Here is a 26,760-nt window from a genome sequence, read left to right as displayed (position 1 = left end):
GAGTGCCGTATTGTATTGGCCATGTTTGGTCATGGATCAATTTTGCCATCAAGATGCGCGTGTAATCTGCATGTCATTGGTCTGTTGCTTAAAGCTTATTTTCTCTCTCTTTTTCTTTTTTTCTTTTCCTCAAAAAGAATTTAAAATTTTATTTCCCATTAATTTCTTGTCCATGTTCTAGAGTTCATCTCCACTCATTTGCTCCGGAGTACTTTTCTTAACATGCAAGTGTCGAATCGTTATAGAGAAGATCTTTATCGTCCAGTTCGGTCTGAAAGGGGTTTGCTCACGATGTTCATGGGAGTGAAACTATATCAAACCCCCCTTCTGCTCCCCAAAGGGAGGGGGAAAAGGAGGAAAATCCTAGCAATTGAGTCCTTCGCCACACTTGAGCCGTAGAGACTCGAATCCTTTCTGTCTGAGCTGTCTCTCTAGCCGAACTGGAAGCTCTCCAGAGGATCAAGATTGCGGAGAAAGTCGCGGGAAGCTTTTGCATATGCTTGTGGGTTGTCACATGTTTGCTTCTGAGAATGATGTCCGCGCTGTTCATCTAATTTCGCGCGATTCCATTTTGTCAAGAAGTGGTCAAAAAATCCAAGCCGCCGTGGTAGGTAGACTTCGAGGTTCTCGTTGCGAGATGCTGTGGTAGGCGGAATCATGTATTCTGCGGTATTGGTGCAAACCACGGTATCCGTCCGTGTTTTATGGGCATCCTGTTGCACGGCCCTGCCGTAATTATCGGGTTGATCTGGCGAATCTGGTGCAATTGGCGTCGCACCGACCCATTGGATGTTTTGTCACGATGCGCCGACAGGAAACGCGAACTCAAGATATACCGAAATTCGTGTTCATATCTTGTGAAGTAAAGTATCTGGGTATCATCATTCGTCCCGTATGCTGGTTCTCCAACCTTCTCATACTCTCCAACGTCTTTCTCCTGGTCCATCCTAGCAACCATGCGTCGACTCTCTTCTCGTTTTTTCGACCCTGTATTAATGTTCAATCACATGTAAAACTCAAATTCACGACGACAGAACCCTCAGGACCTCCTGGTCACCCATCCCGACCAGCCCCACCCCTTTCGCCTGGAGCTCCTTCTTACCTTCCCTGTCCCACGCCTCCGCATCGACAGCCCTCGTCGCGTCCTCGACGACATACGTCACGTAGCCGAGCTTCGCGGCATCCACGGCCGCGCTCTGGACGCAGTAATCCGCAGCCAGGCCGACGACGTAGGCGTGCGTGATGTCATGAGAGGCAAGCAGATCCGCGAGGCCAGAGTCACACACCCTGCGCTGTCCTTGTCCTCGTCCCTGTCCTCCAGTGGCGGCGGGGAGGGGAGTGAACGGGTCGAAGAAGGGGCTGTACATCTCGACGCGCGGGTCCATGCCCTTGTCGACCACCTTGTCCAGCTTTGCGGCGTCGAGCTCCGGGATCAGCTCCGCGCCGGGGGTGTTTTGGACGCAGTGGACCGGCCATAGACGGGACTCTACCGCCTCGTGTTCTTCTTCTTCTCCCTCCTGGGCAGCCGCTTGGAGAGGGTTCACGACGCGCACCGTGTCGACAAATGGTTGTTTGCCGGCATGGTTGGCCGCAAAGGAGATGTGGTTCTCGGGGTGCCAGTCGCGCGTGGCCACGCGCAGAGCGAACGCGGGGGAGGCGAGGAGCTTGTTGATTGCTGGTGCGATGGCCCGGCCGCCGGGGACGGCGAGGGAGCCTGTGGGCGGGCAGAAGTCCTCTTGTAAGTCGACGACCAGCAGGGCCGGGCGGAAGGGGGCCCCGTGGCCGTCATCATCATCTGCAGCAGCTGCAGCTGCTGCCGCCATTGCTGCTCTCTGCTGAGCCAGGCCGCGGATTGAGATATGCGGCGACGTTTGATGGGGCGGGCAGTTGTCCTTGGGGGTTTGTTCCCTGGTTCACAGTGACGGATGGTGCAGGTTGTTATGTCAGCGGGCTGACCTGGTGGTGATAGCGATGTCCAGACTTAGCGCACAGGCAAGATCCACGTGTTGGACGGGCCTGGGTGGTGCATGTGGTTGACGGCCAGTGCTTACTTTGATCGTGAGTCGCAGGGCCGACGTCCGCTGTGGTGCCTTCAATGTGGGCCAGGCACAAGACTTGGGGACAAGATGCAGTCGTCACCTTGCTGACATAAACCGGCTGGTCTCAACTTAATGCACGCCTTAGGTAGTTCCAGCGTCCACCTACAGAGATCTGTGACGAGCAATGCATCGACTCTGTACTGCCGGGACGGATAGATCCATTGCCTAATAAAGTGTAGGCCTTCCCGTTCTCCCCGCCACACCGGGATTCCAGCAGCAGCAGCAGTAGTGGATGGCTTGATTTCATGTCCCCGGACTCGGCAGCGAATTACCATCACCACAAGCCGGGGGCAGCGGAAACCCCGCACTCGGCTCTTACTAGCGCGCCCTAGCGCGGGTGAGATCCTCGGTCGGTTGGAGATGCGGAACTGCAACCTCGAACCTCCTCCCGCCAGCTCGAGCTAGAGCTTGTCTCAGTACAGTAGCACAGCCGGCTGTTGCACCTGCCTCGTTGCCGCTTGAGCACACCCGGCCGCCCTGGCCATCGCCAATGGCCTCCCGCTTGGCCGGCACTTGCCGGCACGCACCTACACTACTTATGTGGACAAGTACTCAGCACTGTCTCGTCCTGGGACGAGGCGCCATCTTGCTCGTTTGCAACAAGTAATTACAGTTCCATCTTTGCGATACCCACGAGATACCCACAGTCCGCGACCATGGCTCCCGTCTACAGCCGCCCGTGGAAGTCGTACCCGCCGCTGAGCATCGCGTACCGGCTCTATAACCTGCTGTGCCTGGCCGGCAAGCTGCCCTTCCTGCTCGTCCTCTACGCCCTCTCCCGCTCTGCCCGCCCGCACCCCACGTTCTCTGTCCAGACGAGCATCGCCATCCGCCTCCTCTACGGCGTCATCGACGGCTCCGCCCGCACCGAGCAGCCCGTCCCGCTCTCCCTCGAGCCCGGCAAGGAGAAGGACCGCTTCAAGGTCTGCGAGCCCTACCCAAGCAGCCTCTACGTCGGGCCTCTGGCTGCCGTGCCCCAGGTCCGTCCAGCCAAGGTCGGCGGCACCTGGTTCCCCAACCTCCAGGTTGTCACCGCCAAGCCCACGTCCACCACCGTCCTCTACCATATCCATGGCGGCGCCTGGATCCTCGGCGACGGCCGCACCGAGCAGGTCGGCGCCGCCGCAGAGGCAATGATCAAGCATGCCGGCGTCGACGCCGTCTTCTCCCTCCAGTACCGCCTCGCCGCCCGGCCCGGCGCCCACCCCTTTCCGGCCGCCCTCCAGGACGTCCTGACCGGCTACCTCTACCTCACCCGCACCCTCGCCATCCCCGCCCACAACATCGTCCTCTCGGGCGACTCGGCCGGCGGCAACCTCGCCATCGCCTTCCTGCGCTACCTCGCCAACCACGGGGACCAGACGTCCCTCCCCAACCCCCGTGCCGCCCTGCTCTTCTCCCCCTGGATCTCCCCCGTCGACAACACCACCCCGCACGGCGACCTCTCCGTGACCACCAACCCAAACTTCAACACCGACTACCTCCCGCCCGCCTTCATCCGCTGGGGCGCCCTCGCCTACTCCGCCCACGTCCCCGCCTCGGACCCGTACATCACCCACCGGGGTCACCCCTTCCGCCTCCCCGTCCCGACCTGGGTCGTCTACGGCACCCTCGAGCTCCTCGAGATCGACGGCACCGCCTGGGTCAAGGAGATGCAGGCCGCGTACCCGGACGACGAGGAGAACAGCTACAACAACAGCGGCCTTGAGGTCTACTACGAGGAGAACGCGCCCCACGACACGCTGCTCCTCGGCGTCATGCTGGGTATGCAGGACAGCTTTAGAAAGGTCGCCATCGACGCGGGGCGGTTTCTCAAGGAGCATCCGGCCAAGACTTGAAAAGGTTTGGAGGGATGTTTTGGTCTCTATACCTTGTCTCTTCCTTTTCTCTCTCTTCCCACTCTCTTTCTCTCTCTCGCTGCAGCAGCTGAGTCCTTTGGGAAAAGCTTTGGTCCGCGCGTGCCGAGATGAAAAAAACATGATTTCTTGTTGCGATTCTGGGGTGAACGTTGAGGCCGTCACAATTTTGGGTGGTGGTTTTGGGGGGGGGGGGCGAAACCGACAGAGCAGCACTAGAACGAAAGAATCGGGAAAGCAGATGATTTCCTGCACGCCGTATAAACGGCTATTCGGTCTGCGCACTCGTATGACTCGTTATGTCTTTGGGAAAGCCTATTCAGAGAAGGGGTTGTATTCAAATAGTAACGACAAAGGTGTATGCGAAGCGTGTTATATACGTGCTCAGTGCCGTCATCACAAGTGATCAAGGCTGGCCAGTCACCCAGGAGTTTTCATAACAAGTCTTCATGTGTGTGCTTATTAGCCGACGCCAATGCCTCCGTAATCATTCGAGACAAAAGGTTGCGCATGGTTGTCAAAAAGACCCAGCATCCAACCTCCCTTCAATACCCATAGAAACAGAGCGGGGGCAAATGGTGGATGTATTGCTCAAGACAAAGAAAGACTAATGTGGTATATTGCGATCGCCCGAAATCAGGCTTGATGTATGACTCGTCTCGCAGATGGCGTCATGCTTGTGACGCCTCGCTGATTTTGAAGCGTCCTTGGTATTGATGTCTCTGTGCGTGCGTAATGTGCTCTCGTCACATCCCTACGGCTGTGCGCGTGCAGGTTGTAATCCAAAATCCAAAATCCATGTTCCCAACGCCGCGCTTTGTGCCCTTCCTTGACCAATTTGACAACCTCCCACCGACCCCGGAGCCTGCTCTTTCCTCACTTCATCAGTGGTACCTGTCTCTTCGGCTGGATCTCCTTGACCCGTACCGTGCTTGATCGCATCTCGTAGGCCTTGCTCACGGCATTGTACCATATCTTGACCTCGCACGTGATGTAGGCATGGGGCGCCTCAAAGCTGACAAGCCCCGTGATGGCTATACTTCCAGGCTGCGGAAGGCACGTCTGCTTCGGCTTCCAGTGCAGGCCCAGGCTCTGCTTGAACTTCTGCCACGGCCCGCTGGTATGTTCCTGCGTCACCTTGATCAGGTATAAGTCCTTGGCGCTGAGCATCTTGTCGCTGAGCGCGCTCGGGTCGGACGGCAGTGGCCGGTCCACACTCGCTGTTGTGGGTTCCGTCGACTTCTCGCGGGAGGCGGAACTCGTGTTGCTGGGCAGGCCGCCGTTGGCTGTGCCTTCCGGCTTGGACCCCGGTGTTGGCGGGAAGTTTGGCGAGGAAAATGTCTTGGAGCTGGCAATCTCCTTCAGTTTGCGGTCGACTTGCTCGACGGCCAGGCTGACATTCGAGCTCGACAGGCCCGACTGCTCGATCCCGAGGAGCCGCGCCGCTGAGTCCATGTTCTGCTTGACGAGGGCGCCCGAAAACGTCCACAGCGACACGGCCAGAGCGGACGGCCAGAGGGCTTGCATGATCCGGGTCTGCACCCATGGATGTACTGGCTTCTCGGTGATCGAGATGGTGGCGTCATCAACCACGATATTCTTGCGCATGAAGACCGACGGCGGTCGGTTGGGGTAGTTGAACGTCAGCATCTTGCGAGACACGCGCATCTCCTTGCCAAGGCGGTTCGTGAGGAACGTCGAGTTCTGGAGCAGGCGCTGTACAACATTGCAGACGTCATCTGAGAGGGCACGGGTGTTAGTACAGGATGCCCAAAAGCGCATGGGTCTTAGGGGCTTCCCCAAAACTCACTTTCTATCTTTGCGCGCAGTTCGTTGTCCTTGCTGAGTTTGACGAACGCTTTCCACTCTGGACTGTTGCCCGCGTACGGCGGCTGCTTGACCATCCTCGTGGTGAAAGGTAGTGGTATCGATAGTATATCTTCTGTGTTCTTGACCTTGCGACCATTCTTGTCAACGCCTGCCAGTTCCCTCCGCTCCTCGGCACTCATGCTGGCCAGCTCGTCATCGAGGAATTTGTCGAGAGGTCCCCAGATGGCCCCTTTGTAGATGTGGTAGCAGAAGAAGACCATGAGGCCGGCGCCGGCGACGTTCCATGGCCTAAAGACTTTGCGCTTGAATCTGACGTGCTGTATCCGGACGACTGAAGGGTCTGCCACGGGCTCTGCAGCACCACCGTTGACCTGTCGACCAAGGGTGAAGACATTGCGCCGTGACCGGAGCATCCGCAGGACCCGGGACATGGTTGAGGAAAGAGGCCGAGCCTCAAGAGGCCGTGTCGAGCGACTTTGAGCAGGCAGAGATGCACCAAGGATTTGTGGGTTGGGCTGTCGGGGATCGTGGTGTTTCGGTCGCAGCCGCTGGTGAAGGCGACCTCGGATGGGCTCGAGGGCGGGGCTATGGCCGGCTCGACAGAGGGACGACTTGGGCTTGTCGACGCAACGACGAGAAGCGGGGTTTTGCGAATCAAGATGTAGGCCGATACTTGTTTCGATCGGAGGAGATGAAGCCCGTCTGCCGTGGCGGTTATGTTCTGGGGGGCGAAAATAGACGAGTGCGGGATCTGGTGAAATAGGCTCAGATGTCAGGGTCACGCAAGCAAACACGGCCTCCGGAACAAAGGCAGCCTGCAGCCGTCGCCAGGCTAAACCTGGAAGAGCATGACAGCAGAGGGCAGACTGTGTGAGACGCACAGTCTGAAGTGGTGCAGCCTCTGCCCACGACTACCGTGTGCCATCAGACAGGCACTAAGCACAGTGCAGAGAGCGCTTAACCAAGGCACAGAACAGTCTCCACACGGCCATCATCCCAAGCAATACGTAACGGCGCATGCATGCACGACCTTCCGTGCGCCCCTGCCTGCTCCTCCAGCTTGAAGCCTTCGACTGCTATCATTGCTGCCACTCCTCCACAGCTCAGCTCCCAGGCAGCGCAATTCCATCCATCGACGTGCCTGCCTCGCGTGTTGCCGCCACCACGACCTCCAGCATCGCAGGACGATCATACCCGACACGATGAGGCTCAACGGCTTTCTTGCATCGACGCTTGTCAGCATCGCTGCTGCAGCCACTGCCGACCAGCAGCCCTCCGAGGCCTACATCCTTCGCAGCAAGCTTCCCGCTGCCGACGATGCCGCCTCATTACCGCACGAGCTCGCCGAGGCCGTACTCCTCCAGCGCCTGAGCACTCCAGACCGTTCCTATCCCCTCGGCAGCCTCCCCGAGTCTGTCAAACCAGACCACGCCCTCGCCATGATCAGCCAGCTCGGCAAGCCCTCACTGCCTCTCTTCCAGCAGACCGAGCGTGTCCAGCCGCACCAGCTCATCATCGAGTTCTCTGGCGTGACCACTGATATCTACAAGACAATCAAGGCCGCCATCCCCCGCGTGCCTCTCGCCTTCACATCGGACCAAGTCGTCTACCTGCGAGCGCCTGCCAACACCAAGAAGTGCGCATTTGGACCTTCAATTAGCACCAGCCGGACCGAGTGCTGGGATGGTACAACACAGTACCTGCGCTACGATGTGACCAAGGTTTGTCGCCCTCGTACTTTTCCATTCGCATGGCCTAGAGAATCATGACCGTCAAACAGCAGCTAATATCACGTTCGCGATTCCGTTTCCAGGACTCCAATGTCATCAAGCAGCTCGCCATCAATCTGGCGCACATCAAGAGCGCCGCTCTCGATGGTCGTATGGAGACGATCTTCCTCATCAACGGCCCCGACTCAGCCCATGCACGTCGCCACGAGGAGAAGCCCATGACCGAGGCAGCCTACACCTTCGACCCCGCGAACCCTGGCTCGACCGGCGTCTCCATTGTCGGCGTGGACAGTCCCGCTCCTGTCGAGGGCATCTCCTTCGCCGCGCCCACCGGCGTCATTCCCCCGTGCTTCAAGAGCGAGGAGGCTTGCAACAAGGGAACCAACAACTGCACTGGCCACGGCAAGTGCGCGCCCAAGTACTCGGGTGAGTCTGCTTGCTTCCACTGCAAGTGTCTGCACACGCGCGAGACCAACTCGGCTGGTACGGAGAGCCTCTACCGCTGGGGCGGCTCCGCTTGCCAAAAGATCGATGTCAGCACGCCGTTCTGGCTCTTTGCAGGCGTGGGCATCGCCCTGGCCGTGACTATCGGCTTTTGTATCACTCTGCTTTACAACGTCGGCGAGGAGAAGCTTCCTGGTGTCATTGGCGCCGGTGTGGCTCGTGGCTCAAAATAAGGGCTCATGAGGGAAAGGATCATTGGTCGGGCATCGCCTAGAAAGCTTGAGGATGCCCGATACATGTAGCTCACCAATGCTGGTCTCATTGTATCATATTTGGTTTAATGTTGTCAAGAGGGAAGAATTGCATCCGCGGTGATGCTTACAGCTTTTTGTCTTTTTTAGCACACGCAATCCAAGGTGAATAGAATGGCTAGCGTCTGTCACTATATAGTCGACTGTTCTTCACAGGGTATCATCGTCGCTCGTCTTCTATGCTTTCTATGCCATGAAATATGCAGTCAACCCCAGCCCAGGGAAACGAGAAAGGACCTAAATCTCCATGTCCACTGGCGGCTGCCTTGTCGGCGTTGTGCCCAAGCTATCAAGGCCCCTTGCGCCACTCATAGGTGTATTCCCACCTCGAGCTCTCTCGAGTAGCGACTGTGCAGCCGCGATGCCACCAACAGCACTTCCACTTCTTGCCTGGTCTCCCGTGACACCATCTGGACCACCGCTGCCGCTGGCATCTGGGGCGGATTCAGTCCCAGCCGAAGGCGCAGTCAGCGCGCGATATCTCTCACCAGCCTCGTTCAGCAGCCGTTGCACCTCTGGCTCTCTGGCGAGGACACTGTTCCGCTCGGCGCGCAGCTCGTCGATCCTGGCGCGCATGCGTTGCAGCTCGGCCTCCTTGCGCGCCATCTTGGCCTTGAAGTCGGCCACAAGCACGCTCAGATCCGGCAGCGGCGTAATCTTTGGCGGCGGGAGCTGATGCTGCTTCTGTGCGGCGCTCGTCTCTGCCCGTTTCAACCCGTCCATGCCCGCGCGGGTCTGCGCCTTCTCGTACGCCGCGCGGCGCTCGGCCTCGCTGTCGTCCGACTCGTCTTCGTCAACATCGTCGCCGATGCCGCCGCCCCCCTCGGCGGTCTGGATCATGGACGCCATCTCGGCGCGCTGCTTGCGCCGGGCCTCGCGCTCGGCCTTGCGGCCCAGAGACAGCCCGCCGTCCTCGACGAACTCGTCGAAGCCTTCGCCGATGTCTTCGTCCTCTGCGCGCAGGCGGGATTCCTTCTTTCTCGACGACGACGAGGAGTGGCCGGACTGCCGGGACAGGACGGTCAGGTAGGACTCCCCTGTGCCCCGGCGGGTGGCACTACCGGTATTGTTGTCGTCATCAGACAGGGAGATGAAATCGTCGCCTGCTGTCCCGGATTGTTTCGCGAGGCGCGCCCGTCGCTCCTTCTTCTCGCGGATCTCGGCTTCTGAGAGGACTGTTGTCGCCTGTGACATTCCCGGGGCCCCGGCCGACGCTGCCCTTGCTGATCCCGCGGGCTCGGTGTCCACGATCATGGCGCCCTCGAGCTCCGACGGGTCCAGGGACATCTCGTCGTCCGATCCGGACACGTGTAGAGTTTTGATGTTTTGCGGCGTGTTGGGAGTCGAGTTCTGCAGCTCAGAGAGATACTCCTTGCTGTAGCGCGGCCTGCCGTCGTCGTGGTCGTCGCCGCTGTCCGCGGACCGCATGGCGAGCCGGTTGAGGCCAGGCAGCAGGTTGTTCCTCGCCATGCTCTTCTTGATCGCGCTGTTCTCAGACGCTGCCTGGAGTAAGTTCGAGGACGGCTTCTTTGGCGTAAATGTCGATTCTCCGAGTAATATCGAGTCCCCGTCCCCTTCCTCACCATCACCAGCACCCAAGGCGCTCGGGCCGAAAGACAGCCGGGAAGACGAAGTCCTGCCCTTCTTGGACTTCGTAGACCCGGACCGCCCCAGCGGCGGCCGCCTAATGACCGGCGAGCCTGTGTCTTCCTCCTCCTCGTCTAGCGCATTGCCCGTTTCCGCCGCCGCCGCTGCTGCGCTTCCTGCCACCGACCCGCCCTCATTGACGTTTATGCTCCTGCGCAGCGACGACTGCTTGAACGGTTTCCGCGACTTGAATGTCGCTTGCAGTAGTGGCGGTTCTTGTTCCGGCTCGGACGCTGTGGGCGGCGAGGCCAGGCCGCTGGACAGGGTGCTGTTGTCGTCATCGTCGTCTTCTTGGACCGTGATCTTGCGCGCCTTGCGCTTCGCGCCGAACGAGCTCATGCTGCAGTCGCTCCCTCTTTGTGTGCGCACCCGGAAGGACAGTTCGGGGGTTGTATGTTGTGTGGGAAGGGGATTGTTGGCCTGGCGTAGGCAAACCTCGTGCTCGGGTGTGTATGCTTGGTGGTGAACGACGAAGGCAATTACAGTTTTGGAGTGTCGATTCTCGGCGCAAGGTCTGGATGAATTTGATGACCACTTCGCAGCAGCGATTCCTTCGCCAAGCCGTAATCGATCTCTCTGGCGGTCTTTTCACAATCTGGACGAATTCGGTCGCTCGCGACGTCGCGATGCTCGCCGTCAAGGCGCCGCTGCCGCTGCCTACAGAAGCTCTTATCGATAAGACCAAAACCACGACATCGAGGCCCTGCCGGCGCCCGCACGCCGCCGCCTTCAGCAGCCCGCCTTTTGAACCATCGCGAAACACACGGGCACTTCTCACAAGCACGCTCAGCCCAGTTCCCAAACGACCGATTACCCAGCTCAGTCCCATTCGTCGTGCTACTGGACCTCACGTTCATTCGTTCGACCGTATCTCTGCGATCCTACCGACACAAATCTCGAGACTGTACGCTTGCAGCCTTAGACGGTCGTCTTCTCTCGCCTTTGCCCGTGCTCCTGCTTCCACGACCTGCATCAGGAAGCGCAATTGTCTCCTTGCGGGCCTCCTGCCAGTAGATCTTCACAGCCGCAGCCATGCCTCAGGCGCAACCAGAGCTCAAGAAGGTACGCCACTCCCTGCCCCGGGTCGACACGGCCCAGCTTTCCTCGCCGAGAATCCCCCATAAAGGACACAGGTGCTAACATGATTCCTTCTTGTGTGTGTTTTAGTACCTCGACAAGCGGCTATTCGTCCAGCTGAACGGCAGCCGCAAGGTCATTGGCGTCCTGCGCGGATACGATGTACGATAAAGAGCCCCTTCTCAAGTCCTTTCCCTTTCCTGCTTTTCCACCACGATCGGCTACTGCATTTCAAACAAAGCGGGGGGATTGAGCGGCTCATGATGGGGGAGCGCGCGTGCGCGCGCGTCGGCGGTTTACCTGCGCACGCACGGTCTCGCCTTGGGCTGCTGTTCCCGTGGACTTTTGCCCGGAGCCCCCCAGCCTTGTTCTGTCCCTTGCAGAATCACCGTCATGCGAATAGGCAACATGAAAGAGAGCCTGTCTTTTGCTAACCTGCACCCCTGCCTCTCCTGTTAGGTCTTCCTGAACATCGTCCTGGACAATGCCGTCGAGGAGAAGGACAATGGCGACAAGGAGACGCTGGGCATGGTGGTGATCCGCGGTAACTCGGTCGTCATGCTCGAGGCGCTCGAGCGGATCGGCGGAGACCGGGATAAATGAGCTGTCTTTGTCTTGTCTGTCTTGACGCGCGCGCGTGTGTGTGTTGGTTATACAGCATGGGTTGGAGGTCCTATGATACCTGTGTCTGGGCATGTGAGAGGGATTGTCATAACGGACGGCGCGGATTGGGTTTTTGTCAGGTCGACGCAAACACGGCGTATGTTGCACGACGACGACGACGATTCTATTGGGGACCAGAACGTCTCTGTCGACACCGGGAGACGTGTCATTCTGGCAGGAACCGCAAGGCTCGAGCCCCGGATCTGACATGGGCAGCAAGCTCTCTTCGCTAGGCGGACTGCAGTCATTGGTTGATGGGACGCGGGCCGAACCGGCAATATATCCCTGGAGGTTGATATACCGGGGCATGCAAAAACTAGACTTTTGAGGATCAAGGGATACCCCAGCAATTTTAACAAGAAAAGCATATTCAGAGCGCTGCTTCTTTCCCTGCATGTCATGGTGCTTATCATTACACACTTTGCAAGATGCTTTCGACGTTCTCGAAGTTGCCGCTGACTACTTTACAGCTACCGAAGTCGGCCACTTCAGTCAGACCAGTGGACACGGACACCCTTCCTTCCCATGGGCCCCCTTGACAACAAAAATCATTATCCCACAGCGCGCACCCCAGTCTCAACAACAAACAAAACTCACAGACTAGCAGTGCCCCTCGACTCGAACGGCAGCGTCAGCACCACGACCCCCGCGGCGATGAACAGCGCGCCAGAGGTGTACACGGGCGCTGCGGTCTGGAGGTTTGCAAACATGGCGACGATGGGGGCCATGATGCCGAAGACGCGGTTGGCGGTGGCGGTGAGGGCATTTCCCGTCCCGCGGTCCTTTGTGGGGAACAGCTCGGGCGTGTAGGCGTAGAGCACGGCATACATGACGTTGCTGGTGAAGCTGTACGCGCAGTTCCAGCCCAGCAGGGACTGCGAGCTGAGCGCCGTGGTCGAGCAGTACAGGAACACCCCCGTGAGGGCCGTGGACAGCGAGAGCGCGCCCTTGCGCCCGAACCGCGGCACCTCGACCAGCAGGCCCCCCACCAGGGCTCCCGGGACGCCGAGCACCGCGATGATGAGCGAGTTGCGGTACGTCGTCTCGGTGGAGCCGTCGCCAAAGTCGACGCCGCGCGAGTCCTGGATGAAGGGCAGGAAGGCGTTGTACAGCGGGTAGCCCAGGCCGATGAAGGCCCAGATGAGCATGAGCGCGGCGGTGCTGTAGGCGAGCTTGCCCGTCGAGAAGAGCGCGCGCACGTGCGTCAGGTTGACCGCCTCGAGCTTGCGCTTGACGGCAGCCGTGGCGGCGTTTGTTGAAGACGGGACGTACCCTTCCGGTTCGCAGGCCTTGAGGTCCTCGATGGTCAGCGGTGTCGTGGTCCCGTTCCGCCGGGCCACCTCGTGCACGATCCGGACGGCCTCGTCGTCGCGGCCTTTGCCCATGTAGTACTTTGGCGACTCGAAGATGGTGAAGCAGAAGAAGCGCACGGCAAACATGAGCAGCGTCATACCGCCCACCGCGAGCATGAAATACCGCCAGCCCATGTTCGCCTCGCGCGTGCAGGTGGCCGCCGAGCTGGACTGGCAGGTGCGGTAGCCGAGCAAAGGCCAGGCGATGAGCGTGGCAATGACCTGCGCAATGGCCCAGTCTATGGACAGGATGGTCAGGAGGTACTGGTGGGTGCCGGGGAGGAACTCGAGGAAGATGGCCGAGTCGACGGGGAGGTTGCCGCCGACGCCAAAGGACCAGAGCGCCGCGAAGACGGCGATGCCCGCAAAGCTGGGCGCCGACGCCGCGACGAGGCCCCAGACGGCAGTAAGACCGAGGGTCAGGTTAAACGCCCACTTGCGGCCAAAGATGTCGCACCCAAAGCCCCAGAACATGGCGCCCACGAGGAGGCCAATGTTCTGCGAGAGGGGTAGCAGCTCCGGCCTAGCTGGGTGGAACTCATTCCGGATGGGCAGTAGGATAAGCGAGGTGACAATGGGCCAGAGGTTGTCTGACGCCCAGCCAAAGCCGACGACGATGAAGAGCTGCCACTGGTATTTGCCCATGCCGATGTCTTGGATCTGTGGGTTTGGTCAGCCTGGTTCACGCTGGAAATCGAGAAGAAGCAGCAGCGGCAGCGGGACACATGCAGCTCGGTTCAGAACGCGGGCCTTTGCCTCGTAGACGGGGTCCAGCTGGCCCTTTGGGATCGCGCCATCGTCATCGTATCCAGCGACGGCGGTTGCTGTCACGGGCTCGGGGTCGCGTGGACGGGCGTCCTCGAGGGACTTTTCAGACACCATGCTGGACTGGATGCAGGTGAAATGTCTAACCCCAAATCTTGCTCAATACTTGGATTGTGTATGACTGAGATGCTTCAGAAGTGTGGCCGCACCAAAACAAGACGTCTTGCACGCTGGATTGGGCTGTAGGGCTTTCGCAGCTGGAACAGGATATGCAAAAAGGGGAAAAAAGGCTGGTGACGCGACCCTGAAGATCGATCTTAGAAGGTTCCGGAGTCGTCCATGGTTGCGGAGGGTCCAACAGTCTGCGACCTCTGGGGATGGCGACAGCTGAGACTGAGCTGAGAGCCTCCCTTGGAGGTGCCTTTGTGTGCGTGCTAAGCGATGCTACCTCAGCTGTATTGGCATGGTGATCGCCGTGTAATCCTTTGAGGGGAGCGGCATGTCTGCCATGCAGCCGTGGCCAATTGCTGTCCGGGCCGCTCAGTGGTGCGAGCAGTGGTCTCGATCGCGTGCTCGCCTGCGAAAGTCGAGGACCTTATTCGCGCCGTGGTACGGGCAAACAGAGGATAGGATGTAGCGGGAGACATGGGACCAAGCTGGCCCCGCCATGGTGAGCGAAGTACTGGGAACTTCCGAGCAGCGTGCTTCCCGGCCAGGAGAGCCGCATCATGACGGGGAGCGGGCGGGAAGAGGGTGTGCTGGTGGAGTGGGGGAGGCCGTTGTCATTTGGCCGATGGCACAGGGCTAGGATGCATCCATCCTGGTGCTGACAGTATCCCCCACGCCCAAACCCTGGGGGATCTGCCGGCGCAAAGTAAGCAGTGGTGCAAGCTGTGCATGCAGAAGAAATGTTCTGGCGATCACGGCAATAAATCAGATTATGCAGAGCTAGTGAGAGACTGAGGGTTTCGCGACCATGCATGTTGCCATGATTGGTTCGACATCAGAGACAGCCTCCTCTGATTCGCCTCTGCCGGCGCATCATTTCACATGTCTTGCATGGAAATGGCAGTGGCACGGGGATGCAAGTGCATTACAACTACGCTCTTGCGATGTGGTGGTTAATCGAGCCCACAGCCGCATCTAGTCATCTTCTCTCTCTACATCTACGCAACATTCACAACAACCTTGCCAAAATGCCCTCCGCTCTGCACGTACTTGAACGCCTGGTCCGCCTCGCCAAACGCAAACTCGCGATCCACAACCGGCCGGATCTGCTTGTCCACATACGTCCCGAGCATCTCCTCGAACCGGTCCTTCGGCCCGTTCAGCATGCCCTTGAGCGTGACGTTGCGCCGCAGCGCCAGCACGTTGGTGTTGAGCTGCGGCTCGCCCCCCGCAGGGTCCAGCTTGCCCGACAGGTAGCCGATGCAGCTGACGAGCCCGCCAAACGCGACGCAGTTGAACGACCTGGCGAGCGTCCCCGCGCCGCCGCACTCGAAGATGACGTCGGCGCCCTTGTTGCCGGTGACGCGCAGGACCTCGTCGTCCCAGGCGGGCGTGGTCTTGTAGTTGATGGTGTGGTCGGCGCCGAGAGCGCGGGCGCGGGCGAGCTTCTCGTCGGACGAGGATGTGACGATTGCTGTTGTGAGATCGGGGGGTTGGGTGATGTTAGCGACAAATGGTTCTTGTGAGTGAGCAAAAAAAGGACTGGGGAGAGAGTGTAAGCAACAATACGCACTCTTGAGACCCAATGCCTTGGCAATCTGCAGGCCCGAAATGGACACGCCTCCCGTGCCCTGCAGCAGGACGTACTTGTCCTCGCCCTGGAGGGGCTGGCCGATGGGCTGGAAGCTGTTGATTGCCATCCACGCGGTGACGGCGGCGATGGGCAGGGTGGCCGCCTCGGCGTCGCTCAGGTAGTCGGGCACCTTGACAAGGCCCGAGGCGGGGAAGACGCGGTACTCGGTCAGGCAGCCCGGGAGGGGCTTGCCGAGCCCTGAGGCCATGTCCTTCTCGACGATCTGGCCGGTCAGGTGGCTCTGGTTGAAGATGGCCATGACGCGGTCGCCCTGCTGGAGGCCAGATGCGCCAGGTGTGGTGTGGGTGATGGTGCCGCATATGTCGGAGCAAGGGACGAGGTTTGCGTCGTCTTGGAGGGACTTGTGGTGCTTGTAGTCGCCCATGACGACTGTTTTTGGGGGGAGGGAGTTGGGAGGGTCAGTTGCTTGCTGCTTGGGCTTCGAAAGGTTGACTGGCGGCAGGCCTACGCACCCTCAGTGTCGCGGTAGTTGAGGGCAACCTGGTTGACCTTGACGAGGACCTCGCCGTCCTTGAGCGAGTCGGCCGAGGGAGCCGGGGCGTTGCCAAACTGCATCTTGTTGAGCCCATCCTGCTTGGTTGTCCACTGCTTCATGGTTGCCATGGTTTTGTGTCCCTCTACGCAATGCTGGGGGGTCGGATGTTTACCAGCGTGTCTGACTAACTGACTGACTTACTGACAGCGACGACAAACGGACGGAGTAGGGCCCGGAGAGTAAATATGTTGTGAGGGGAAGCAATGTTTGATCGACTGCCAGAGTGCTTATCAATCGTCGGCAGTGTTGCTGCAGTGCCGAGCTTTTCTGGAAATATGGAGAGCCCCTCGTCATAGGTCCCCCGGTCGCAGCTATCGTCATGGATGGAGACGAGACAGGGCCCATCGCGGGGCGGGGCAGCGGAGGTGCTGGCCAGCTGTGGTGATTCGGAAGCCGGCCGCCGTCACAATCGGGACCCCGGAGCCGGCTGCCTTTATGTGCTTGGGGCCGACACTCCCAGGTTAGGCCCCTCCGCCCAGCAGCGGATGAGAGGTGCACGCCCGGCGGCTGTGATCTTGGTCATGTCCTGTGCAGGCCCTGCAGAGTCTTCTGACGTTGCAGACATGGCGCAAATCGCCTGGCGAGCCTAGAGTTGTTGCCTCATAGAGACAGTACAAGGCCATTCTTATCCCAGCTCTGTGGCTGCACTCCGGACGATCATGGCTGGGGCAATTGAGCATGCAGCATCGCGGGTGGCATCAATCAAGACCTACTCCGTTATTTGCTATCAAGCCCAGCCGACACGTGCTGTTCCTGCATTGTGCGTCGCAGCTGCAATCTAATAGCACCGCCTCCGGGATTCGAGGAAGCTTTGCCAGATCTGGGATTTTGCTGACGGCGGGGCAGGGCTAGAGCCAAGGGGTCCATAAATGAGCCCATGCGTACCCCAGCAGCAGAGGCACCCTGCGGGAACTCTGGGGTCTTGACGTGGATGTGCCTTGGAGGGAGGGAAAAGGGGAGAGCACAAGGCTGACGACAGTTGAGGGCGGCGAGTCAGGGCGCATCCATCCAGAACGCAGCTGCCCACTGGAAAAGCAGAGCCCTCGAGCGGGCACCCCCTGAAGCCGCCGAGCGACGCCACATGATGGTAGTCAGTATCATGGATTGAACGCGATCCCTTGGAAAAGCTTGAGTCTGCGCCGGCGGGCTTATGCCTGGTGGGCAGGCGGGACCTGGCGCTTGACCAGATGCGGGCGGCTCCCACTCCATCCCAGGTGGATCGTTTAATGAAGGGCCCTGGCAGGATGTGCCTGTCAGGTCAGTCAGCTTGCCAGCCGTCCTGGGCGGAGTAGCCTATGCTTACTTTGCTCAAACACCCGCTCCGTGGACGGCATCCGACGCTTCTGGCCCGCCAGGGGCTTGCAGACGGGCGGACGCCAGTGGCTGCGGGCAATCTCATCTTGGTGCCCGTCCAGCCGCAAAAAGCCAGGGCCTCGTCAATGACCCCTGCAGCCCAACTGTCTTGACCCAGTGCCCTCCTCCACACTTTTGTCTTGGTCGCTCCTGCCCCAGTCTCGTCGTCCCAGACCAGACCAAGACAAGAAAGATCTCACTTGGGGGCGCGCCACCCGCCATTCCTCTTTCTCTTCTCCCGCACTCTCTTCTACACACTTACAGACAGCCTCAACTCTGTATCCTCTCCAGATCATGCACAGGTAGCACCACCACCACCACGCGCCGCTTTGTCCGTCGTCCCGCCATGCTTCTCCTCAGAGCCCTCCTCGCCTGTGCGGGTCTCGTCGCTGCGCTGCCCGCTCCAGACGTTCCCTCGCTCCAGCCACGAGCCGCTCCCACGCCACCCAAGATCAAGGGCAGCCCCGGCTGTGGCAAGCCGTTGGCTACAAAGCTCGACACGTTCCTCTACAAGAACATCACCCTCGACGACAAGGTCGCTCCAAACCGCCGCTACGCCTACTGGCTGCCTCCCGGCTACAACCCGGACACGCCCGCCCCCGTCATCTTTGCTTTCCACGGCGGCTACCAGTCCGCTTTCAAGCAGCACAATCTCGATCACTTCACCGAGCCCGACTTCAATGATGGCAAGCATATCATCATCTATCCCGAGGCCTGGATCAGCCCTCTCTTTGGGCCCGACGGCCGCATCTGGCAGATCTCGCCCGTCATTGCTGACCTTGGTGTCGATGACATCAAGTACACCCTCGCCGTCCTCGACCAGGTCCGTGACGACTTCTGTATCAACGATCGCAGAGTCTACTCGGCTGGCATGAGCCAGGGTGGCGGCTTCACAAACATGCTCGCCTGCGACCCGGTCGCGTCCACCCGGTTCGCCGCGTTCGCCCCGGTGGCTGGCTCCTACTTCTATCGCTCTCATGGCAAGAATGCCAAACCCAAGTGCTACTTCAAGAAGGATCCCCTGGTTTGCAATCCAGGCCGCAAGGGCATCCCCATCATGGCCACACACGGCGGCAACGACATCACGATTCCATACGGTGGTGGATACCTCGAGAAGCACGATGCGTGTTTCCCCGACCTGGATTACTGGCTGGCCCTCTGGGCGCATCGCAACGGCCTCGACAATGCAGATATTCGCGTTGTCGCGACAAATTGGGACAACAAGACCGTGCCGGGACGCAAGTTACTTGGGTCTGACGCGCAGCGGCAGGTCTACGGCCTGAACGACGACCCACGCGGACTGGTCACGATGATTCACTCAGGGTCCAGGGTTCCCCACAACTGGCCTCGCACATTCAGGGACGACGAGATTGGTGGCGGCGAGGCGACATTCAACGTTAGCTCCATCATTTTCGAGTTCTTCTCCAGGTTTGAGCTGCCGTAAGTCAACCTTTCCATTTAAAGTACACATGAGGTAATTTGCTCGTGCTAACAACTGTACACAGAAGCGATGACACTGCAGAAGACGTTCTTGATGGCGCCCATGGTGCAGCCTCAGTTGGGGAGCATGAGGATATGGTCGTCAGTACAACGAGCACGCTGCAGCCTGCTGCCACATCCACTGCGCAAACTCAGCCAACAATAGATGCTCAGGCTGACGCGCATCACGAGCAAGGTGCGAAGCCCGAGATTGCTCAGCCTCCACCACCACCCACTCAGTCTTGGACCACAGGCAGGGTATGGCCCACCCTGGTGCATGTGGTGGTAGAGGCCATCGGCTCGCTGTTTGGACTGCCGTAGTCCACTTCTTTCTGGTCTTCATTTTGAATTTTGTTGTCGTTTGTATATTGCTGTACTATTTGCATCATGGAGCGTTGAGCGTTGCGGGTATTGTTACTTTCGCTGCACATATTCTTTTCCCTTATATGGCCGAGCAACAAAACGGGGTGACTTTTCTCTATCATGAGTTAACTACATTTTCATGGGCTAGATAACGATGCAGCTCGTCATCTCATTGCTGTCAACAAGAATCAAAGACGAGCTTTACAGCGTGCTTGTGACTGCGCCGCACCACATTTGACTTCCTCTTTATCTCTCTTGTACACATCGCGAACTCGATGTATCATGCATGGCCCGAAGAGGATGCGTCGTATTGCATGACTCGTGCCAGCGAACCCTGCCCCTGTGCACAGTCTCTCGTGCCGTTTACTCAAGCTAGCGTCGTGGATCCTGCCCTCCAGGATTCAGGGATCGTCGCGAAGGAACACCCAGCTAATGCCAAATATAGCACCACGTGGTGGGTCTTGAATATCTGGGCCTGGGGTTCCGAGGGGGGGGAAGGGGGGGGGGGTCGGAGCAGAGGAGACAGACGGCGAGCAGGGGCGGGTTATGGTCCGGGTGCCACATGGTCAGGAAAGGCACTTGGCCACCACGCCTAACACTGCAATGTCACATATACGTGTTTTTGCGGTTGTTGTGAGAGCAAAGTTGGATGATTATCAGTTGGGAGGGAGCCGTTTTGGGATGTATCCGCTCTCGGGGCGAAATGATTTGCGTAGCATCATGTTTCGAACAATGATGTCAATACTTTTTTAGCTGCAACCGTGGAGCGGACATGCCACGTTGGAGCATCTCCAGGGTTTCACCATCATAGGTTAATAAGATGGTGGACTTGAGGATTTAATTGTGCCGAATATGCTAGGCAGTGTTTCTTGGAGCAGTGGGTGCGAAACATATTGCGGATGACTCCAGGAGGCAGTATACATAGCCTGGTACAAGGTGATTCCGTTATGGGGTGTAAATACTGCCCATATACTTAATGTACCTGATAAGATCCTACACACTAGCAATTATGTGGACCTCGACGTGCAGTTCCAAGGTATGAGGAAGGTGCTTCCACTAATCGGAAGCAAGATGCGGCCGCTCCAGCCATTGAGCCTCGTGATTTGTTCGGAAGCGCTCAGTCTTGTCGTCATCCCCTGCAGGCCCCATCAATCAAAGCAGCCAGCAAAAACCTGCAGGAGTCAAGAAGACCATGGTGTGTTGGGGCGGTGACGCTCCTGATCTCAAGATTGGATATCGGCTTGGTTCAAAGGAATCTTGGATACCTCAAAGCAGATGCACCAGCGTATGAATTATTGTTTCCCTTTCTTGTGGTAGACAATTGTCTCGTGGTGTGAGGAAACCTTGACCTGCTGGTTTATTAACTGCTGCTTGTTGTATTGGTGATGTCACGTACATTCCCGAGGCATGCTCGACAAGAAGTTCCGTCATTGGAATGTCCATCGTGCTTACACCGCACGTCAATCACCCAATCCATTTGACAACAGTGTGTTCCGGCTAGATAAGCCTTGGACCCTGCCAATTGACAAGCCCGGACGTTTTGGGCCGGTCCAGGGACGACCCAAGCGGGAGGCCCGGTTTTCTATGACGGCGGCCAGTCGCAGTCTGGTAGAGCTGTCCTCCACTAGAACCAAGGTTCTGGGGCGCGGGCATCGAGGATGGCGTCACTCTACTAACAGTGCGGGATGACAACACTAGCTCCGATCCAGTGGCGGCGTGCCTGCCGCTTCCTGGGTGGATGACCATGGTATGATGGATTGATATGCAACGCTGCCCCTGCCTGCAAATGACTTAGGGTCCTTCCATCCAACATTTAACTGCAACCTTTCATGTGTACAATGTCTACATGAACCAAGCGCCTTGTGGATAATGCGAATACAAACACGAAGAGTACCCATCAAGCAACCAGCGCACAGTCAACGGGAGCAGGCATGCACGACGAGACGGCTCCTGTCCGGGAAATCTCAATCACGGTTGGGCACGATGCTCCCGAGCGGCATGATAGAATCACACCTGGCCTCTCGGCGGTACACCCCACGAGTGTGCCAGTCCCCGGGCCGCTTCCGCAAGTCCCGCCCATGAGGGCAACAGAACACCGCAACAGCATTGTCAGTATTGGATGGGATTCGCATGAGCGCGACGGTGGAAGGCTGCCAGAGCAGGTCGTGGAGGGCCTGGACAACGAAGATCTCTGGCACTTGTTGCGGAAGTTCAACAGGGTGTGACTTGGATCCTTCTGCCATACTCTCATATCGCGCCACTGACACTTCATAGCAAATCTTCCACGTCAAGGCTACGACAAGACCCTTGCTGCCAGGGGATGTCGACTTTGACACGGCGGCAGATGAGGACTTTACCGCCAAAAAAGTCCGGGCACACCTTGAGAGGCTCTACATCGGAGTTGTTCGTCAGCCTCCTACGCCAGACATGCTCTTTTCATGCAGGCTAACATCTCATCTATTTCACAAGATCATCGACATGCTCGCTTTTGCGCAGCACATTGCGAGGCTTCGGTCGTGGCGGGAGCCCAGGCGAACGGGGATCTTCTTTTTTGTCAGTCTTAATATTCTTTGCGTCTCCCTCCATCCATGGGATATTGACATTCTCTCAAGATGTATTTTGCAAGCTGGGCTTTTGGCCTCCTCTTGCCTGCAACATTCGCATTTCTCGCTGGCCTCGTCCTTTATCCGCCACTGCGCAGGGTCATGTTTCCATCAGCTCCCCTCTCCATGGTTGATCCCATCACAGGGGATCTGAAGCCCCCGCCCGCAGGAAGCATGGCAACCGCGGACTCTGCCACTGGCGCTCCCGAGGCACACAAAGGCCAGGCTCGCGAGGACGAGGCGGCCAACTTTGCGGCAAGCATCATGTCCATAGCAGTGAACATTGCCGACGACGCCGCCGAGCCGCAAAACGAGGGCCTCGACGAGCGGCGTGCTCTCGAACACCACCCCTTCCACAGCGATGCCGCCGCGCTGGAGGCGGCGAGAGCCGCCAACGCGAATGGAGGTCGCGGGCTCAAGGCTTCGTCCATGGCGCGCGAGTTGGATGCAAGCAGCGACGAGGACGACGGCCATGGACACAAGAAGCACGCGAAGCTGTCAGTGATCGACCCACAGCGACTGACGACCGAAGCTGCGGCGGCTTTAGACAAAGCCGACAGCGCAGATAGGCCTTCAAAGGACAAGTCGAAGCCGGTGATCCAGAAGGTGAGCTGGCAGGCCACGAGGCTCGGCACGCACTGGCTGGGAGTACTGTCGGACTACTGGGAGCGCTGCGAGAAGTGAGCCTTTCTATTCTCTGGCTTGACCAGATTGCCGCGTCACTGACCATTTGTCGCCGCCAGCATGATGAATCCGAAACCACCTTTCTCTAAGTCAGCAGGCCGTCACCGAATAGCCACCGTCCTGCTCGCATTGTGTGCTATCACGCTCTGCGTTACTCCTCGCATGATTTGTCGATCGTTTGGCTTCGTCGTCGGCATGGTCATCTTTGGCCAACCCCTTCTCTCCCGCATGCAAGAAATGCTCGTGGAGAACAATATCACTCTGCGCAGGTAACTATCCTCTCCTTAATCGTAGATCATGGAGCCCCAGCGTCTGGTCTCCTTTCATCCAGGCTGACAACCCTCCCCAGCACCATATTTCATGGCGTCCCTACCAATGCCCAGCAGACAATCACTCTCCTGCGCCTGGGCGAGGCGGCCAGGGCACCGCTCCCACCACCACCGCCAAGCCGCTTCGCCGACTTGGCACGATCGCGGAGCAGCCGCCTCTCCAGCAGGAGCGCGAGTCCGCAAGCACGGGGTGACTCACACCAGGCCGCAAGCCTCGACGACCCGGAGAACCTCGGCGCAAGCTTCAACGACAGGCCACTCGGCAGAACCCCGAGAGAGCTGCAGTCTGCCGCGGTTGATGGTGGCCGCCACCAGCAGGGTGGTCGGACGCAAGGCAACCGCGGCTCGTCCCCTCGCGACCGGTTTGGCGCAGCCGAGGCCCATCGCGGACGGCTCATGGGCACCCTGACTCGGGCCTTCAAGCACGGCGCGAAAGCTGTCGCCAAGACGGCGATCGCGGCAGATGCGGCGAGGGCCAAGGTGCTCAAGACCCCGTCGGCCCGACTGCGCTTGGGGAGTGTAGAGGACGACGATGATGTGCGGGACGCAAAGGCCGTTGGGAAGGGCGGCTTGCTTGGTCCTGTGGAGTTCAGAGCCAGGCACGACGGCCACAAAGGGTTCGTGTACCTGACGACTGATGAAGGGCACGCTGCGAGAGTGTGCTTCACCAGGGGACGCGAGGTCACACTGCACGATGGCGACAGTGATGACGACGGACACTTGCCGAGGGCGGTCGGCACGCTGCAGCCCGTCTGGTCCCTTCCTATCGACGAGATTGCCGAACTCAACAAGTTCGCTGGCTATGGTGGCAAAGCAAAGGTTGCCGCAGGCTGGGCGCTTGAGACGTCCGTCAAGGGGGGCCTGCAGATTGTTGACAGGAACGGGCAGCCCAGGTTGATCACGGCTGTGGCGAAAGGGGATGAGCTCTTTAATCGGTTGTGTGCCATGGGCGAGCAGCACTGGGAAATATGGTAATCTGGAATTGCAAGGTGACAGTATTTAGAAAGGACATCGTGTAGCATACAATCTGTCTTGGCATACATCACACGTCAGCTTTCCCACCAGGACTCTCGACCCTCTCCGTCACCTGAGTGCATGTTTTGGTGCCGGAACCGTAGTAAGTAGTAGGGTGTTCGCTTCTTCTGCTCGAAAGACTTACCACCTACTACTATATCGTCTAAGTATAGCTGGTGTGCTATTGCATAGAGTTTCAGAGGTTCAGAGACCCAGAGGTCCCGAGGTCCAGAGGCGGATTAGGGAGCCAGAGGTCCAAAGCTTTCAAGTCACAACGTTCGGTAGCTGAACCATCACAGAGCGATTTAAAATCATGAACCAACACGCGCACAGCTGCCCTCAGCGACGATGAAGCCCACGCTGCAGCCCTGCGACCTTTGCGCCCACAATAGCATGCAGGGGTTGTGTCAAGAGTACAACACTATACTGCTGACGACTCAGCCCCGAGGCGACTGAGAAGCAGGCTCTTGCCTGATGCACGAGGCCGGCTCACCACCGATTCTTCTGGCACATCAGGTCCGATGGATCAACGACGAGTGACGCCGATTCCAAACCATGTTGGCCGGTGCCGGGGTTCGCGCCGGACTGATCCCGAGCGAGCGGACCTGCTAAAGGGTAAGCTTGTCGACGTTGCTACAAGCGAGGAGCGTAGGGAGAGTCGACGGCAAGGGGTCGGAGCAAGCCCGATCCTAACGCGTACATTGGTCGCTTTGAAGTAGCCTATGTTTGAAGCAAGTGTGTAGGGCCTTATGGACGAGAGCGAGGTTCAGATACGCACAAACCGAAGTTGACCACGTAATGGGCCCCTGAGACGGTAGTCAAGGTAGGCCCGCAAACTATCGAGAGGAACGGACAGCCTAGGCTAACCATAGCTATAGCGAAATAGAATCGGCTCTTTAACCGGCCATATACTATAAGAGAGCAGTATCAAGAGATATGGTAGCCTGGACTTGTAGGGTGATAGTTATTTATAAAGGACACTAGTCAGCTTTAGATTCAAGTCAGAAGCACATACTAGGATTAAGGTGCCCTTATCGTGAAACAGCGCGAGCATCGTTGAACAAAAGGAAAGCCCCCGTGCATCAGCTATCTAGGTTTAGTCATCTGATAAAAAAAACGTCCGAGTCTTTCGCGCGTTATTCTCATATTTCAGAGATAGCCCCATATTTTGTTCCCTGATTTCATATGCTTGATCTCTTCCGCGATTCTTGCGGCATCCTCTTTCTTCCACTTGGCCAAATTCTCTTCCTTGAAATACGTCCCAGTATCTCTCAGTTTCCACAGCTCTTCAGGGTAGAGACGAAGACAGCTGTGACACTTCCCACAGCTGCCGCAGCCTGCCAGCCCCATGCCGGTTGTCGGGCTGATTTGCAGGCTCTGAACCCTGCCCTCCCATCTCCATGGACTCGACTCGAGGTCCTTCTCTGTCACTCCCCTCGGCAGCGATGATATGGCCTGTTCCGAAGCGGGCGTGGCGGCAGTGACGACCTCGATACCGGCTTTCCGTCCGGCTACAATAGCTTTGCAGAACCGGAACCTCTCATGGCTTGGGAGCTCGAGGCTATCAAGGAAGATGGCCTTGTGTTTCCTCTTGCGCCAGATGACTTGTCCCTCCGTGTCGGGCTTACTGGCCTGCATTGGGGATTCAACCTTCTTGGTCTCCGCTTTGTTGTTGTCTGCAAGATTGTCCCTCGACTTATGAGCCAACTCTCTCTCAAAAAAATACGTCAGGGCGTCGTCCAGTACGTCCAGCAGTCGCGTCTTGTCGTAAAAAAGGCCCGCTGCCACAATGATGTGTGGGCTCGGAGCTTGCCGCCAAATCCTGCGAAGGTACTCTGCCAACCACTTGTAGCTTTCCTCGTACGTCTCATAGCTCTTTGGGTTCGCGTAGCTCTTTGAGCGGATGGCCACGCGGAACGCCAGGTGCGCCGCGGAAACAGTCGCCAGTTGCCGAAACCGCTCTGGGTCTTCATTGAACGAATGGATCTCGCATCCGTATGTGGTGAAGCCGGGCAGAGACGGCGCACATTTGTCGAGCCACCCGCTCAGAGTGTCTATTGGAAAGTTTGACAAGTCGCACTTGTCAAAGGCGAGCGAAGTGAGAGCCTTGCATGCGTCGGTAAGCTCCGATGCTACCACCCATGAGATTCTGGACTCTGAAAAGTACAGTTCCTTGATGCTAGACGTGCTTTCTTCGAGAACGGGATCGATGAGCTGGCTGTATGGTGGGGCGTCGTCTAAGAATTGCAGGCCTGCTGCGTACAAGGACTTAATGGATGGCAGGGCGAAGAGGGGTGCGATAGCAGACGCGCCAAGCCACGTTACGCTCCAGCCGTTCTCTCCCCGAGTATTGTGCGGTAGAGCGAGCGAACGGACCCCCATGGCAGCACTACGCAGGGACGCAAGGCCTGGCGGAAACGGCAGTTCCCCTTTAGACCGGACCACCCTGCGGATGCAGTGGCCAATGAACCGCAGGTCCAGCTCTTGATAAGTCACTGATTCGACAGGATTGGCGGGATCTACGAGCTCGTCTGGATCTCTGAGGCCGCGGAAGATATCCGTGCTGCCGGCATCCTCCGCGACTTCCTCGATGACTGGTGCCCAGACGACCCGGAGATTCTCCAGGCGGGGACACATTGCCGCCACGATGCCCTTCAACGCTATGTCGCACCCTGCTTCGATGGAGGCGCGCCACTGCCGTGCTCTCTGGTGGTTAAAGTGTAATTGGGACTCCATGATTCGGGCGAAGTTGTCGAGCTCGTCTTGAGTAAAGTAGCCAGACCCGTATTCGCGCTTGGGCAAGT

General features: G+C 58.3%; 11 protein-coding genes across 11 annotated transcripts; 5 read left to right on the top strand and 6 right to left on the bottom strand.

Annotated features, from left to right (window-relative positions):
• Positions 1 to 831: 831 nt before the first annotated feature.
• B0I36DRAFT_316547 (Isochorismatase-like protein) lies at positions 832 to 2,305 on the bottom strand. The gene has a single exon (XM_046153041.1). The coding sequence runs from the start codon at positions 1,821 to 1,823 to the stop codon at positions 1,023 to 1,025; it is 801 nt and encodes a 266-aa protein (XP_046014662.1). The 5' UTR covers positions 1,824 to 2,305; the 3' UTR covers positions 832 to 1,022.
• Positions 2,306 to 2,755: 450 nt separating this feature from the next.
• Positions 2,756 to 3,937, top strand: B0I36DRAFT_346487 (Alpha/Beta hydrolase protein; the record flags this gene model as incomplete). Its single annotated transcript, XM_046156466.1, has 1 exon — positions 2,756 to 3,937. The coding sequence occupies one exon, from the start codon at positions 2,756 to 2,758 to the stop codon at positions 3,935 to 3,937; it is 1,182 nt and encodes a 393-aa protein (XP_046014661.1).
• Positions 3,938 to 4,831: 894 nt separating this feature from the next.
• B0I36DRAFT_346486 (uncharacterized protein) lies at positions 4,832 to 6,216 on the bottom strand (the record flags this gene model as incomplete). Its single annotated transcript, XM_046156465.1, has 2 exons — positions 4,832 to 5,694; positions 5,766 to 6,216. The coding sequence occupies 2 exons, from the start codon at positions 6,214 to 6,216 to the stop codon at positions 4,832 to 4,834; spliced, it is 1,314 nt and encodes a 437-aa protein (XP_046014660.1).
• Positions 6,217 to 6,857: 641 nt separating this feature from the next.
• B0I36DRAFT_381478 (uncharacterized protein) lies at positions 6,858 to 8,431 on the top strand. Its single transcript, XM_046160862.1, has 2 exons — positions 6,858 to 7,506; positions 7,599 to 8,431. The coding sequence occupies exons 1-2, from the start codon at positions 6,988 to 6,990 to the stop codon at positions 8,190 to 8,192; spliced, it is 1,113 nt and encodes a 370-aa protein (XP_046014659.1). The 5' UTR covers positions 6,858 to 6,987; the 3' UTR covers positions 8,193 to 8,431.
• Positions 8,432 to 9,569, bottom strand: B0I36DRAFT_316543 (nineteen complex-related protein 2-domain-containing protein). The gene has a single exon (XM_046153040.1). It carries the CDS (start codon positions 9,555 to 9,557, stop codon positions 8,508 to 8,510), a length of 1,050 nt encoding a protein of 349 aa, XP_046014658.1. The 5' UTR covers positions 9,558 to 9,569; the 3' UTR covers positions 8,432 to 8,507.
• Positions 9,570 to 10,949: 1,380 nt separating this feature from the next.
• On the top strand, positions 10,950 to 11,597 carry B0I36DRAFT_360077 (putative small nuclear ribonucleoprotein G; the record flags this gene model as incomplete). Its single annotated transcript, XM_046158239.1, has 3 exons — positions 10,950 to 10,979; positions 11,085 to 11,156; positions 11,454 to 11,597. The coding sequence occupies 3 exons, from the start codon at positions 10,950 to 10,952 to the stop codon at positions 11,595 to 11,597; spliced, it is 246 nt and encodes an 81-aa protein (XP_046014657.1).
• Positions 11,598 to 12,250: 653 nt separating this feature from the next.
• On the bottom strand, positions 12,251 to 13,891 carry B0I36DRAFT_360076 (major facilitator superfamily transporter; the record flags this gene model as incomplete). The annotated part of the gene is made up of 2 exons (XM_046158238.1): positions 12,251 to 13,669; positions 13,754 to 13,891. 2 exons carry the CDS (start codon positions 13,889 to 13,891, stop codon positions 12,251 to 12,253), a joined length of 1,557 nt encoding a protein of 518 aa, XP_046014656.1.
• A 1,049-nt stretch (positions 13,892 to 14,940) lies between these two features.
• B0I36DRAFT_346482 (chaperonin 10-like protein) lies at positions 14,941 to 16,199 on the bottom strand (the record flags this gene model as incomplete). The annotated part of the gene is made up of 2 exons (XM_046156464.1): positions 14,941 to 15,965; positions 16,049 to 16,199. 2 exons carry the CDS (start codon positions 16,197 to 16,199, stop codon positions 14,941 to 14,943), a joined length of 1,176 nt encoding a protein of 391 aa, XP_046014655.1.
• Positions 16,200 to 17,631: 1,432 nt separating this feature from the next.
• On the top strand, positions 17,632 to 19,756 carry B0I36DRAFT_316530 (Alpha/Beta hydrolase protein). The gene is made up of 2 exons (XM_046153039.1): positions 17,632 to 18,924; positions 18,990 to 19,756. Exons 1-2 carry the CDS (start codon positions 17,831 to 17,833, stop codon positions 19,282 to 19,284), a joined length of 1,389 nt encoding a protein of 462 aa, XP_046014654.1. The 5' UTR covers positions 17,632 to 17,830; the 3' UTR covers positions 19,285 to 19,756.
• A 1,501-nt stretch (positions 19,757 to 21,257) lies between these two features.
• Positions 21,258 to 23,917, top strand: B0I36DRAFT_360073 (uncharacterized protein; the record flags this gene model as incomplete). The annotated part of the gene is made up of 6 exons (XM_046158237.1): positions 21,258 to 21,545; positions 21,601 to 21,729; positions 21,796 to 21,879; positions 21,939 to 22,609; positions 22,673 to 22,882; positions 22,963 to 23,917. The coding sequence occupies 6 exons, from the start codon at positions 21,258 to 21,260 to the stop codon at positions 23,915 to 23,917; spliced, it is 2,337 nt and encodes a 778-aa protein (XP_046014653.1).
• Positions 23,918 to 24,911: 994 nt separating this feature from the next.
• B0I36DRAFT_316525 (uncharacterized protein) lies at positions 24,912 to 25,719 on the bottom strand. Its single transcript, XM_046153037.1, has one exon. The coding sequence runs from the start codon at positions 25,592 to 25,594 to the stop codon at positions 25,106 to 25,108; it is 489 nt and encodes a 162-aa protein (XP_046014652.1). The 5' UTR covers positions 25,595 to 25,719; the 3' UTR covers positions 24,912 to 25,105.
• Between the last annotated feature and the right edge of the window lie 1,041 nt (positions 25,720 to 26,760).

Source organism: Microdochium trichocladiopsis, assembly GCF_020744255.1.
Source record: "Microdochium trichocladiopsis strain MPI-CAGE-CH-0230 chromosome Unknown B0I36scaffold_3, whole genome shotgun sequence".
In the NCBI taxonomy this organism is placed as follows: domain Eukaryota; kingdom Fungi; phylum Ascomycota; class Sordariomycetes; order Xylariales; family Microdochiaceae; genus Microdochium; species Microdochium trichocladiopsis.
This window is presented reverse-complemented; position numbering and strand designations above follow the sequence as displayed.

Coding starts and splice junctions, on each gene's coding strand:
- B0I36DRAFT_316547 (XM_046153041.1), bottom strand. CDS start 1,823: ATGGCGGCAGCAGCTGCAGCTGCTGCAGATGATGATGACGGCCACGGG.
- B0I36DRAFT_381478 (XM_046160862.1), top strand. CDS start 6,988: ATGAGGCTCAACGGCTTTCTTGCATCGACGCTTGTCAGCATCGCTGCT. Junction 7,507..7,598: donor TGCGCTACGATGTGACCAAG/GTTTGTCGCCCT, acceptor TTCCGTTTCCAG/GACTCCAATGTCATCAAGCA.
- B0I36DRAFT_316543 (XM_046153040.1), bottom strand. CDS start 9,557: ATGTCCCTGGACCCGTCGGAGCTCGAGGGCGCCATGATCGTGGACACC.
- B0I36DRAFT_316530 (XM_046153039.1), top strand. CDS start 17,831: ATGCTTCTCCTCAGAGCCCTCCTCGCCTGTGCGGGTCTCGTCGCTGCG. Junction 18,925..18,989: donor TTCTCCAGGTTTGAGCTGCC/GTAAGTCAACCT, acceptor AACTGTACACAG/AAGCGATGACACTGCAGAAG.
- B0I36DRAFT_316525 (XM_046153037.1), bottom strand. CDS start 25,594: ATGCAGGCCAGTAAGCCCGACACGGAGGGACAAGTCATCTGGCGCAAG.